The following is a 14,887-nucleotide window of genomic DNA, read 5'->3' as shown; positions in this document are numbered from 1 at the left end:
TGACAGAAATTGGAAAAGCGTCTTCTTGCTTCATACAGGATAGGTGAGGAGGAGTCACGTGATGGAGTAGTGGCCGGACGGTGAACTCCAGCCCTCTCCAGAAAAGTCAGGAAAAACAAAGGAAAACACAAAGGCACAGAAATAAAAGTTACAGAAAAGTGAGTATAAAGGTGGAAAGAAGATGGCGACAAAAAAAGAAAAATCAAAAGCAACGGTAAGAAGAGAGGAAGAGAAGACAAAGGAGGAAAAAGGTGAAGGCCTTACCTGTCCGAAGAGGCCCGCTGCGGAGAGAGAAACCCGCTCCCTCAGGTCGGTAAATAATGGACTACAAAAATGGCTCGCAGAGCCGAGTAAAAGTGCGCGATGCGAATGAAAAAAAACACACCGACGGGAGGGGGGACCAGCTGGGGAGTCGATCTCCACAGCCGGCAACGACAGCTGCAGAACACCTGCAGCAAGAAGAGAACACAGAAGACAATAGAAACAAGAAAGAAGAGGAGGAAAGGGCAACAAAGAAACAACAGATGGCCAACCCAGAGGAAGAAGAAGAGGAAGAGGAAGAGTACAGGGAAATAGAAGAAGAAAAGAAAGGCAAGGTAAAGGATATATTTGCTCTTATTAAAGGATACATGGAGTCATTTAAAGAATGGCAAACACAGGAATTTAAGGATTTAAGAAAAAGAATAAACAACACAGAAGAGAAAATAAATAAAATGGAGATGACCTTAACAGAAATGGGAAAGAAAATGGACAAGATGGAAGAGCGGGCAGTAGCAGCAGAAATGGAGGTAGAAGACTTAAAAAAGAAATTGGAGAAATCTAATAAAAAAACTAAAGAGACACAAGAACTACTAGCTCAAAAAATAGATACAATGAAAAACCATAACAGAAGAAATAACATAAAGATAGTGGGCCTTAAGGAAGATGAAGAAGGCAAGAATATGAGGGAGTTTATAAAAGAGTGGATCCCTAAGACCCTAGGATGTCCAGAACTACAGCAAGAAATGGAAATAGAAAGGGCACATAGAGTATTGGCCTCTAAACCACAACCACAACAAAAACCAAGATCTATTGTAGTAAAATTCCTAAGATATACTACAAGAGAAAAGGTACTGGAGAAGACAATGGAAAAAGTAAGAGAGGGCAACAAACCACTGGAGTATAAAGGGCAAAAAATCTTCATTTATCCAGATATAAGTTTTGAACTCCTAAAGAAGAGAAAAGAGTTCAATACAGCAAAGGCGATTTTATGGAAGAAAGGGTATAAATTTATACTAAAGCATCCAGCGGTATTGAAAATATTTATTCCAGGACAACAAAACAGACTATTCTCGGATCCAGAAGAAGCACGAAAATTTGCAGAACAATTACAAAAATAGACTGAGGGAGGAAGACGGGTAATGAGAGTTAAAATGATCACGATTGATATGTATGTGGGTAAAGACAAAAATAGACTGAGGGATGAAGACGGGTAATGAGAGTAAAAATGATCACGATTGATATGTATGCGGGTAAAGAGGTATAAGAGTGAATAGAGACAATGAGCATACATGAATGTATCTGTACTTAGAGGAAAATATAGATAGTATAGACAAGAATTAATAAGGGAAGGTAATGGAATAGAGAGAATAAGGAGGGAATTAAAAGAGTGACCTTTGTGACATATGAAAAGTGAAATCTTTTCTGGGGGAGGCGGGGTGGGGGGAAATAGCGGTCACTGCAAAATCAGTTGACGCTTGCGAGTGGATTCGCAAATCCAAATGGAGAAGGGAGATGTGGTTGTCCGACAAGGGATAAAGGACAACTCAGGAGGTGAAGGGGAGATTGGGGATAAATAAGATAGAAATAGGAGAATAAGGAAAATGTTGGATGTTGTAGGAATGTTGTCTTATAAAGAGTTGAAAATAAGAAAACAGAAATGGAAAAGGAGGAAAGGTAAGGATGGAAAAACGGAAAGAGAAGATAAACAAAATATAAAAGGGCTACGCTGAACTATATGTCTTTAAATATTAATGGAATACATAACCAAATTAAAAGGAAGAAACTACTAAATTTAAATGAATAAATGTATTCCATTAGAAAAAATAACAAAAAGGTTAAGAAATAATATTGAAATATTCGAACAAGTATAGGAGCCTTACATTAAATACAATAGCGAAAACCTACCGGGGACAAACATTACCTAAGTTGATGGAAGGAGAAGGAAAGAAAAGAATGGACTCAGTAGAATTTCTGGTGTAATTTTGTAGAATGACAACATTGTCTGACTGGCTTAATGCAACCTAGATTGTATACCTAAAATGGATGAGAGGGGGGGGTGGGGGGGTGTTTTGGGAGGAAAGGGGGGGGGGGGAGAGAAAAAGTCACTGTATATGTGTGAAAAAGAAACAGTGTATATCATGGCTAATGTGATTTATGGTGTGAAAAATAAAAAATTAAAAAAAAAAATTAAAAAAAACTGTTGCCTTGTTGAGCCGTCGATAATCTCCGCAGGGACGTCTGCCGCCAGAGGCTTTCGGGACTAGGTGGAGCGGCGAGGCCCATGGGCTGTCGGACCACCGAATGATCCCCAGCTCTATCAGGTGCGAAAACTCCTCCTTCACTACCTGGAGCTTGTCAGGTGGGAGCTGGCGTGCCTTGGCGTGAACCGCAGGCCCTGGGTGGGGATGTGGTGGAACACCCTGTAGTGCAGCGAGGCAGCGGAGAACTGTGGCTTGAGGAGTGTCGGGAACTCATCCAGTATCTGCTGGAACTCATCTCTGGGTGTGCTGATCATGGCCATCTGCATTTGCTCCGAGTGTGAGGCGTCGAGGCGAACGGCATGGAAGGTACGGGCGTCCACCAGGTGCCTACCTCAAATGTCCACCAGAAGCCCGTGTGCGAGGAGGAAGTCTGCACCCAGGATGGCAGACGGGAGGGACAAGACAGTGAACCTCCATGCGAAATTCTGTTGGCCGATCTGGAAGTGGACTGTCTGTCTCCATACGTCTGGATTGCCATTGCGTTGGCCGCACGGATGGGAGGTCCACGAGGTCAGTTCCTGGATTCGATGGCCATGGCCGGTATGATGCTGATCTGGGGTCCAGTGTCAATGAGGAACCGCCGGCCACTGACTGAGTCCGACAGGTAGAGAAGGCTGTGTCCTTGGCCAGCCGCCGCAGCCATCAACAGTGGCCGGCTTGGTCGTTTCCCTGGAACGAGCAGGGCTGACGACACTTCCGAGCCTTGGCTCCCCGGCGTTGATGGTAGAAGCAGAGGCCTGAAGCGGATGCTGTGACCTTGGTTATGCTCTTGGGGGCCACTGCAGGGGCCAGGTGCTCTACCACAGTGCTAGGGGCAGGCTTGGCATGGTCGTGCCCGTGCCTCGTGACCTGCTGGACCACTGAGCCTTCCAAGAATCTTGCGAGCCATAGCTCTTGGGCCTTCTGGGTGACCTTCCTCGGGTCAGTGACGCTCTCCTGAACCAGCAGCGGGTGGATGTCCCCGGGCATATGTTCGAGGAAGATGCGCTCAAAAAGTGGGCAGTTGGTGTGCTCACCCATGAACGCGAGCATCTCATCCATCAGTTCCATCGGGATCTGTCCCCGAGGGCGTTGAGGTGCAGCACCCGAGCGGCACGCTGGTGTTTGGATAGTATGAGGGACTTGGTAAGCACTAGCTTGATGGTCTTGTACTTGTCCTCGGCGGGTGGGTGCTGAACAAGGTGTAGCGCGCCTCTGGCGGTGGCTTGGTCCAGCGCAGTGACCACATGGTAGAATTTGGTCATGTCGGACGAAATCTGGCGGAGCTGAAATTGGGCCTCTGCTTGGCCGAACCAGGTCTCCGGCTCTGGACCCCAAAATTCAGGCAGTTTCACGGCTATAGCGCTGATCCCAGGCTCATTCAAAGACGTTTCAACGAGTCAGGTTCACCAATTGAAGCGGCGGCTACACTGCTCCTGCAATAACACACGCAACCAGACGGGTTGAGCTCAGTGAGCAGACGAGTTTACTGCAGGCTGCTGGGCTGCACTTATACTCCCAGCCCGGACCTGGCTGAGAACCGCACTGACGTCACTTGGGCGTCACGTGGTCCCCAAGCGCGGGTTTCTGAGCCCCGAGCTGGAAGGAAGGGAAACCCCCGACGGTGCCATTTTGGCCAGCTGCCCCGCCATGTGGCTTACAAGCCGGGCCGGTTCGGCTGCCTTGTGGTAGCCGCCACACAACATTCATTATAACAATGTGGGGAAGAAATGAATTGATCAAATCATTGGGCCCTTTAAGTGTCAAGAGACCAATATGAAGCAAAGCAACATTTCACCTTTGAATCCTCACTCACCAACATACTTGTACATTAAATCTATTTCTGTTCAACTCACCAGTAATCAATGCTTGGTATTCTAGCTCAACTTTTTAATCTTTTATTTTTAAACTGGGCTATAATGCGTTTGAAACAAAATCCACCCAAACGTTCCTTGAAAAATAATGCCTGAACCTTACCACTGCTTTAATTGGTCACCAGGTCTGGTTTCCATTTTCAGCCATTACAGAATAAAACCAGTTTGGTCCATGAATGTGCCAACAGTATTTTATCGAGTAACATGAGACAGTTTACGGGGAGAGGGAAGAGGAATAAGTTGTGGTGGATCAATATATCAAGATTAATAAATGAATTTTTTTTTTAAAAAAGTGTCATGACATCGCCAAAAGAAGTAATCTAAGAAAATTATTATTTGATTTCCAGATAATTGATAATTTCTCTTGATGCTGTTATATTTGGAATATATATTCAAAATAAATACACATATACATTCTATGAACATAATAGAATATATTTTAGAACTTTAAACTAAGTGATTTTCTCAAACAGCCCTGTGGTGCATTCTCCCTAATCCACTATGCCATCTGTATTCATGCAACAGTCATCACCCAAATGATAAGCAGTGATCTCTTTCAGCCTTAATAACTGAAATAAATAGAATCAATAGCATATGCATTGAATTCTAGCATTATATCTCTCACTATTTGGACTTTGATGGCCACATTTATAAATATGATGTACTTTAATTTATCTTGGACATAGAAATGAATTTAAATTTCTCCCACAAAAACAAATCAGGAAAACGATCTCCTCTCTCCAATTTTCAACGATTCACAAAATTGTGTTTTATTTCAATGCTCCCTTTTACTTTGTAAATCAATCTTGCCCAAATTTAAATTTTACACTAACAAAAGCTCAAATTTCTGACATAGAATTGATCGAGGAAACATCTGACTGCTCAATAGAGCTGTGAACTGGGAAAGCAGGTCATATTCTGCAACTTACGCTGCCCTGTCTGTGCTTCAGGGACCCGATCACGAATCATTCGACATGCGTCATAGACCATTGTTGAGGGTTCAAACTGCATGGTTTTGACAGCATTTCCAACTCCAATCTTCAACGACAGGGCAACCATTTTGTCTTCTTTCTCTTCACAAGTTCAACTGAAAATAAAGCAAAATTAAAACTCATACATAAGTTTTCTTGAAGAATATCAACTTAACTGAAGTAGATTTCATTCCTAAGGTCCATTCAAATAACTAAACATAAACACATTGTTTTTAAACACTGATCAAATGGCTTCTGTTTAATCAAGGAAACAATCCAATTGACATAATTAGACCAAAAATTGCTCCAACTTCCAATGTTATAAAGTACAAAATGCAATAACATACCTCAATTGTAAGGCCCACCTTCAAATGCAATGATCCAGGTTTTTAATCAGAACTCAACCACAATTGAGCAGACTGTTCAACCTCCTCTGATTACCCGAGTCTCTGATCTCCCTCTTGGCAACCATCAACGTCATTTATCCAGCCAGTCCAAAACCTGCCAGTCTCTGTATCAAGGCCAAACCAAACCAATCACTTCCCTGGAGTGGAACAATGAACTACGCTATGCAAGGGGACGAGGATTGAGAAAAATAGTTGCCACAGTAAGATACCCTGGAGACACAATACGAGTCATGTCTGTGGATCATGTTTAAATGTAGATTTTTTTTAAACCTAAACAAAAAGCATTTGTAGCTTATCTTGTCTCAAAAAAACTCAACTGAAGAGTAAGGAAAATATTTTCCTAGTATATTGTCATTTTGCCTGCAGTGCAGCTACAATGGCTTTGAAGTTCATCCCACAACTTTGGGAAAGGAAGGCTTTGTTCCAAACAAATAGACCTTCTCGCTACTTCCCTTAGCTCAGAAAACTGAGACACCATCTATAGGTTATTTAAGGCAGGAAGGTGCTATCTTGGGCTTATCTCAAAAAGAACCGAATGGAACTCAAATTCAACGATTGTATTTCAATTCACAGAAATTACAGCTTTAAACCTGATTATATATGGGTTTAATTATGCATTTCCTAGATTATATTATCACATTAGACAGATATTACTCTGTGAAGGCTTGGTATAACGTAATTCAATTGGTTTAAGAAATGATGTCAAATCAACAAATATGGACGGATTTGAATTACATTTATATTTTTTGTGACATGCCAATGATGTGACATGCTTTTTCGCTATATTAGTAGACTTTGTATGTATGGTTAATATGTTAAACTCAATAAAATATTTTAAAAAGAAAAAGGGCTCAATTTTCATTACATAATTAGATATTGTCGTTCATTGCATTAATGATTTTAGATGGTACACTGTGGCAGCAATTAATGCTGCTTCCTCTCAACTCTCGGACAAATGTTTGATTCTGATCCTAGGTGCTGTCTGTGCAATACTTGTTCATAGACGAGTGTGGGGATTTTTTCCAGATGCACTAGTTTCCTCCCTCATCTCAAAAATGTGTTGGTTGGTTAACTGGTCACTAATTTAACGCTTGTCAGTTAAAAGAATCAAAGAGCAGTCGATGAGCAAGGCCATGTGCAAGAGAGAATAAATTGCAGGATTACAAGGGAATAAGGAGGGAGAATGGACTTTGATTCCTTGGTGCTGACGTTCCAATTGGCCTCCTGCGTCATTGTTTATTGTTTTTCTAATTCGGTACAGCACGCAAACCAGTCACTTTTTGACTATCTGCATTGCATATCTTAGAATAAGCAAGTGGAGAAAACTAAACCGTAACCACACACATCATGAACTGTGCTGCTATGGTGTCAGATAAGAAACTCTTGACACAAATGCAGTCAACTCACACCAGTCTCAAAGTACTCATCTCAAGACCTGTATTTCCATTCAGAACAGAGACCTTTCCAACAGGAGGTTCTTGCATTATTTGCAGCCAAAAGCAACAAAAAAAACTTTTGAAAAAATATTTTGAAAGTAGCCACATTAAAATTCGCTTTCAGAAATAGCACACAGACCAAATAGATGCCAAAACAATGTTTTTTTTTAAAAAAAAAACGTGCTCTACCGGTATTGTTTTGTAGGAAGACCAGCAAATAAGGCTTTAAGCAAGCCATTTCTGTGCAGGCTCTTGCAATCAAAAACGGGTGTTGAAAAGTACAAAAGAGAATAGTAACTAGGATTCCATGATATTTCAAATTCTAAATACCAGTATTTATTTGAACAGTTTCTTTTCTTAGCAGCACTTTAACAGTGTTAAATGATTAAAACTGTACTGGAATTGCGGATCACGCAAGAGATCTTCATCACAAAGCTATTATTAGGTGCACAACTTCGTGCGAATCACGTGATCAGGAAAATCTTTCTGACCAACAGCTTCATCTCCAGATACAATTAGAGGCATATTTATAGTCTGATTTCTATATATGATGCATCTCCAACATTTTCTGTTTTTATTTCAACTGTTCTGGGAGCTGGATTTAAGACCTCTAGTTAACTCCGCTGCAGAGATCAAGTTTTGGCAGCTTTATACCAAGGCTGGGGAAAGCAAAATGGAATTTTGAAAGTATAGCTTTTTAAATGAATTGCCAAATATTTCCCTGAGAGTCTCTGAGCAACAAGATGTACAAGGCTGTGATCTGGTAAAGTTGAATTATAAAGCAGACAAAGCTACTCCCCTAGCCGAGAAAACCATCACAAGAATAAAACTGAGAATCTTTGCAGGTCAGCAAAAACAGTCAGATTCACATGTAAATTCCTCTTTTGATGCACAGCTTCAAATAGAAAGCATTCAAAGAGAAATGGTTCTTCCACAAAGTATCAGTTATTCATATAAAACAGAGAGCACAGACTCAATAATTCACACACATTGTGGTACAATGTAAAAACTTGAATTTTAGCCTCCTCTGCAGTTCCTTGGAGTCAGAGATTACTTGCTTCCACTACAGACGTGTTGAATTGCAGTGAGCTGATGAGGCCAATACAACAACTACAGGCACTGCCAACAGTAGGAGATGTTCGATGGGATGGATAGGTTAGGATGTGATGCATTAGGGGTAATGCTGTTAATACTGGGCTGTGTACTCTTCCCACAAATAAACTCTATACATAGGCTGGGCTTTTTTTCTCATAACATAGAAGGCCAAGTAATGACCAGAAATGAAGTATACAAGAGGCTTGGATTGGTAGATATTTTTTCCCCAGCAACAGGTGCATCAAAAACAAGAAGGCATAGTTTTAAGGTGACAAGAAGGATATATGAAGGGGATCTTATGGCCAATTTAGTATTTTATACTGAGTTTCATCCTCCCTTCATCTCAGAAATGCCATGACTTTTTAAAGGAGTGGAAGTCCTCCTTGGCCAGATAGTAGCTTCCAAGATTAGAGCATTGCACTGAAGATCAAAATATGCTGGCTCCAGATTGAAATGAGGCAGAGGGTTATGAGGCATTCACTGATCCTATGTGGGAACATCAGTTATGGAAAGGTCAGATAACCAGTTCCTTGATGGCACAACCAACCCTATAAAGCAAGCTCCTTGCTCCATTTTCCCTTTCTAAAGGAGTACCCACTGCCTTCCCATTTGAGCTTTTTCATTCAGTGTGACAATATAAAGGTCAGTGTGTCTAGGGTATGACTCAAGAGAAGCACTGTTTATGTGCTCCACTGGTGGGACTTTCCACAAGGTCTTGAATTTGAGTGAGTTACAGCTGAACACATTTTTTTAAAAAACATGGTAGTCAATGCACACTAGGGCACATGGGCTTCACATCGCAACATCTTGGTCACGCGGCAAGGTGGTCTAAGAGTTTATAACAGTAACATCAACATGAGATTACAGTTTCAGCTGCCTGTAAGTAACCACATGTAGAAGGAAATAGGGATGGGATCTGGCACAGATACCCTTGCCCACTTACACCCTCAGTCTTCCCTGACCTTGAATGTCCCATCAAAAACATTGCATGGGGAGTGATATCTTTTGGATGATGTTCATTTACATTCATCAGACCTTTTGTCAATGCAAGATTCTGAGAATATTAGATAAGAATTTTATATGCTAAAATTAACTGTTGCTTTAAGTAGCAAGAATGGGGTTTGCCCCTGAAGCTATACAAGGACTATTGAAGATACATTATACAAATAAAGAATCCAAATTATAGCTAAGTTACTTACTTCAGTGGATGAAAAGGCGGCATTGATCTATTTTGGAAAGCGACAAAGAAAATCCCAAACAGACTTTTACTATACTTGACAAAAAAGAAATGACTGCTTTTGTTTCAGAAAACTTTTATGCCATCCAGTGAGGCCAATCCAACATCCTGTTACGATGCTATAAATCTTCAACGTGCAAACAGGCTGAGGCTGCCAGCATGCTGTATCAAGGTTCAGCAAAAGGTCACAAAGAAATATGTGACTTTTACCAGCTTGGCAAGACTTTTGCCTCGTCAAAACACAGAAATGCTGGAGGAACTCAGCAGTCTCGAGTGATCGCAGGAGGCAAATATAACTGACATTTCCAGCCTGAGTCCTTCCTCAAGATACAAGCAAAATGTAGGCAGGCATCTCAATTAAAAGGATGTTGAGAAGTAAAGAAAGGCAGGGGGCGGAGCACCTCAACAGACAGAAGGTGTTAATTGTAAATGGAAAAGATAACAGGAGAGAGGAAACGTGAGATTGAAAGGGGTGGGAGATGGCTTTTTGAAATGCAGAGCTGGTGGGGGGGGGGGGGTGGGGGTGTGGAGGGAGAAGGGCTAACGGAAACTGGAGAAGTCAATCCTGATGGGATCTGCTTGGAGGATGCCAAATCTAAATGAGGTGGTGTTCCTCCAATTTGTGAGTGGTCTCAGTCTGGCAGGGCATGAGACCGTAGACATATCAGCAAGGGAATGGGGGCTACTGGGAGATCCCCATTAGCATGGCAAACAGAAACATGGTGCACTACAAAAGTGATCTCCCAGTCTGCATCCAGTCTCTCCGATGTCGAGGAAATGATAATGGGACCACATGATGTAGTAGAAGATCCCTGTAGATTCACAAGTGTAGTTTCACTTGGAAGCACTGTTTGGCGTCACAAATGGTGATAAGGGAGGAGGTGTGGGCGCGGTTAGCATTTTCTGCGGTCATAGGGGTAGGTAACAAGGGAGTGATTGGTAGAAAGGGAGGATTGGATTAGGGAGTCATGGAGGAAGCAGTCCCTCCAGAAAGCAGAGGAAGTAGTGACTAGTGGTGGGATCATGTACACACAATCAATTCACATCTTTCCTCTCTCCTGGCCTCCTATCCATATCCAATTGACACCTGATGGCATATGCTCCTCCCCTTGCCTTCCCTTACATCTCAACAGCCTTTCAATACAGATGCTTGCCACTCTAGCCCGAAACACCGGTAATACATCTTTACTTTCTATAGATGCTGCGAAGCCTGCTGAATTCTTCCAGCACTCGAGTTTCTACTGAAAGTCACAGTGTCTGCAGACTTTTGTGTTTCAGGTCTGCCTAGCTTGGGTCACTGGGCTTTTGTCTGCCTTACAAGTGGTTTTCATGTCATTAAATTTGCTCCACTCCAATCAGGATGATTTGATAGCATGAACTCCATAGGACCTAAGCACAGAAGACAGAGAATCATTTCATTTGTGCCTTTGAGAAACTGGAGTAAAATACCCCAATGTCAGAGGAGGGTTTATACAAATCAGTGCAAATACAATGTCACATGACTGCTTCCTTATTTTTGGGTTTTCTAAGATGGGGACTGTGAATTTTGGTGATTAGAGTACCTTGGTTTTGCAGAACGATCTGAACAGTGTCACAAGTAAAACACGAAAGTTTGCAGACACAATATTGAAGAAAAAACTCAGAATGCTGGAGAAACTCGGGTGTATTCAGATGTCTACCCACATTTTGTCCATACCTTGATGAAGGGCTCAACCCCGAAACGTTGGCTTTGCATCTTTATCTTTGCGATTGTTACGAGCCCAGAGGACCCCCAAAACCCAGCAGCAATACATAATCACCAAGACAAATGGTTACTTAAACAAAAGATGCTTTTAATTATCTTTAAACATGAAAATAGAATCAAACTTTAACTTACCGCTATTGACTTATTTAACCTAACTTAACCCCCTTCTAATTCTAAGTGCATGTATATGTAATGTGTAAGTTCAGAAAAGTTCTTTGGTTCACAGTCCAATCTCACTTCTCATTCCTCCAAGTTCACTGGTTGCAGGCAATTCTTAGACTGTGCACAGAATTTAACATTTATAAAGTTCACCAGGCTTTAGTGCTTGAAAGGTAAACGGTTACTGCTCAGGAAGGCTCTTGTCAGTTTTCAGAGAGAGATTTGTTGTTCCTTTTTAATCAGCCCCATCAGGGTTCTCCAGATGATAACCTCTTTCTTTCAGGTCACCACAGAGTTCCCGCTTGTTTCTCTTATTCCAGGTGAAAAGAACTCACAACCCATCTTCCAAATGGGGCTTTCCACAAGCTTGCCAGCTTGTCCTGTTCCAGTCCCACCTGCTGTTGTAACACTGTAGAACTGATCTGTGTGTGTGTCTCTCTCTCTCTCTCTCTCTCTCTCTCTCTCTCTGAGAGAAAGCCTGTTTTACTCTCTCTGCTTTCAAAACCACAAGCCCTCTAAGAACAGCAAGTTCCCCTTCAAACTTTCTGCGGATCCAACAAGTTCTTTCATCTGTTGTTCGTTATATACATTAATGATCTAGATGATGGGGTGGTGAATTGGATTAGTAAATATGCAGACGATACTAAGATAGGTGGAATAGTGGATAATAAAGAAGGTTTTCAAGGATTGCAGAGGGATTTGGGCTGCTTAAAAAAGTGGGCTGAAAAATGGCAGATGGAATTTAATGCTGATAAGTGTGAAGTGCTTCGTTTTGGTAAGAAGAATCAGAATAGGACATACGTGGTAAATGGGAGAGCATTGAGGAATACAGAAGAGCAGAAAGATTTAGGAATAACGGTACGTCGTTCCCTGAAGGTAGAAACTCACGTGAATAGGGTGGTGAAGAAGGCTTTTAGTATGCTAGCCTTTATCAATCATTGCATGGAATATAGGAGTTGGGAGGTGACGTTGAGATTGTATAAGACATTGGTGCGGCCTAATTTGGAGTTCTGTGTGCAATTCTGGTCGCCTAAATATAGGAAGGATATAAACAGAGTGGAGAGAGTGCAGAGAAGGTTTACCAGAATGTTACCTGGGTTTAAGCATCTAGAGTATAGGGAGAGATTGGACAGATTAGGTCTTTATTCTTTGGAGCGTAGAAGGTTGAGAGGGGATTTGATAGAAGTATTTAAGATTATGAAAGGGATAGACAGAGTGGATGTGGATAGACTATTTCTGTTAAGAGGAGGATAGATTAAAACAAGAGGACATGAGTTAAGAATTAAGGGGCAGAGGTTTAGAGGTAACATGAGGGGGAACTTCTTTACTCAGAGAGTGGTAGACGTGTGGAATGAGCTTCCGGGAGAAATAGTGGCGGCGGAGTCAATTGTATTATTTAAGAAAAGGTTGGACAGGTATATGGATGAGAAGAAGATGGAGGGTTATGGGCATTGTGCAGGGAGGTGGGACTAGAAAGGGGTGTTTGGTTCGGTGCGGACTAGAAGGGCCTAATGGCCTGTTTCCGTGCTGTAATTGTTATGTTATATGTTATGTTGCCTTTTTGTAAACAACAATCCATTAGTGAAGTCTCTTGGGCACTCTCCAAAGCTCTTGCAAAGGCTCTGAGGCCCCAACATGTCTAGCATTAGCAGTGCTGTAGTACTTCAAATAAGATCTGTTTTAAAGTATTTGTATGTGACCTATACTAACAAACCTTTCCCAATTTATCCCCCAAAAACATATCTATATATTCTGTCACACTATATAATGTACAGCCAAAGTCCAAAAATCTGGATGCTATAAATCTGAAACACCCGAGGATCCTGACTTTTTGAAAACTCAAACTTTTTAAATTTAGTGGGCTTTTGTGTGCATGAATGTGAAAGTGCCAAAGACCACAGTAGTCAACTATATTTTTCTTTGAAACTGCTCGTTTTGATAAATGAAGCATGCTGTATTTGCTAATAATAAACTATCAAAATATACCTGTTAATCTTTTCTTTATTCCTCCTTAAATTTGAACTTTAAAAGTACTGCCCGAGAATCCAGAAATTTCAAAAATCTGGACCGACCCAATCCCCGAGCAGTCCGGATTATTGGACTTCTGCACATTGTTTGATCAACCAAGTTTCTCCAGCATTGTGTTTTTAGAACAAACATTTTAGAACATGCCCTTTAATCTCCCAAACAATATTCGCAGACATCTGAAAAAATCCTGAAGCTTGATGTTATTTGACACATGGAATAAAATTCAAGTATCCCAGTTGACACATTACAATTCAGTTACTGTTGCAGCTGCCAAGCCACCTACTAGTGTAACCATTTAAGGTACAAAGAATTTTACAAACAGGTAATTGCAGTTTTTATTAATGGTTGTGCTGGCAGTCTTCCACACATAAAACATAAAATGAAGCAGGAGAACATATGACAATGCACTTTCCCAATCCAAAATATCAACTGGTGCAATTACTTTATTGGTCTTGATAATTATTCCACTTTCATTTTCAGCACTTGGCATCTTCAATATCAAATAAGAGGAAATGTCAATGTGATTTTGAAATTTTTCCCCCAAGTTCAAAAATCATAGTTGAACAAGTTTAAATACCAAGGCATTTTCTTATAAAAGTAATATTAGATACAAATGATCACATTCTGGTGCTATATTTAAATGTCATGCTTCCTGGATAAATTTGATTTTTAAATGATCTCATCCCTCGAGCATCCAGAATTTATATTTAGTTTTGAATTGACCAACTAAAGTTGAGAGAGTCATGTACTTTTAGTTGGCATTTGATGTACATAAACAATCCCAATTTGGGCACAGGAAACACAGCTTCAAAATTTGCTGGCAGTGCAAATGAAAGAGCTCAATAAACAGCAAAGATTACAGACATCAAATAGATGAAAGGAATTCGCTGAGTCAATGAGGAAGTCCATCTCGAGACAAAAGCAAAATGGAAATTCACACAGAATCCAAAATCTGCAGAATTAAAGGGGGCCATTTGGCCTGTTATGTCAATGTCCACCAACAACAGTAAGACTTTTCTCTTCCCAATTCCAAATCAATAATAAGCTACCACAAATCAAATATTCATTAATACATTCTTTAAATATGATTATTTTTCTGCTGCCATCACTCTTTGAGGACTCTTTGACGTTGCGAGTTCCAGATCCCCAATGTACCTGTGAATAATTCGACCCCCCTCCCCCACACCATTCCTAATCTGTTCCTGACCATTCACCTTCATCTGAATCCCATGCTATTTCATGATCTCTCATCTAAGGGAGATGTATTCAATCCTTCTAATGCTAGGACATGCTTCAATTAAATCACCCCTCAGCCTCTTGTTCAGAAGAAAACCACGGCACTCTAGCCATTGTTACGTCACAAACCAGCAACAATGGGAATTCACCAAGAGTATTAGTGTGTTTCTTTTAAAGTATGTCTGTCTCTCCCCATCTC

The 14,887-nt window shown here is 41.1% G+C and overlaps 1 protein-coding gene across 1 annotated transcript in view; it reads right to left on the bottom strand.

Moving 5' to 3' along the window:
* Nucleotides 1-14,887, bottom strand: part of tln1 (talin 1) — a 301,850-nt gene that overhangs the window by 154,597 nt on the left and 132,366 nt on the right. Inside the window, exon 3 of the mRNA XM_069924188.1 lies at nucleotides 5,305-5,462. Coding sequence (XP_069780289.1) covers nucleotides 5,305-5,434 — 130 coding nt within the window. The 5' untranslated portion in view covers nucleotides 5,435-5,462. The remainder of the gene's footprint in view (nucleotides 1-5,304; nucleotides 5,463-14,887) is intronic.

The sequence above is a fragment of the Narcine bancroftii genome, chromosome 3 (genome assembly GCF_036971445.1).
Source record: "Narcine bancroftii isolate sNarBan1 chromosome 3, sNarBan1.hap1, whole genome shotgun sequence".
Classification (NCBI taxonomy): Eukaryota; Metazoa; Chordata; class Chondrichthyes; order Torpediniformes; family Narcinidae; genus Narcine; species Narcine bancroftii.
Note: the sequence above shows the minus strand (reverse complement) of the source record. Positions and strands in the feature narration are given on the sequence as shown.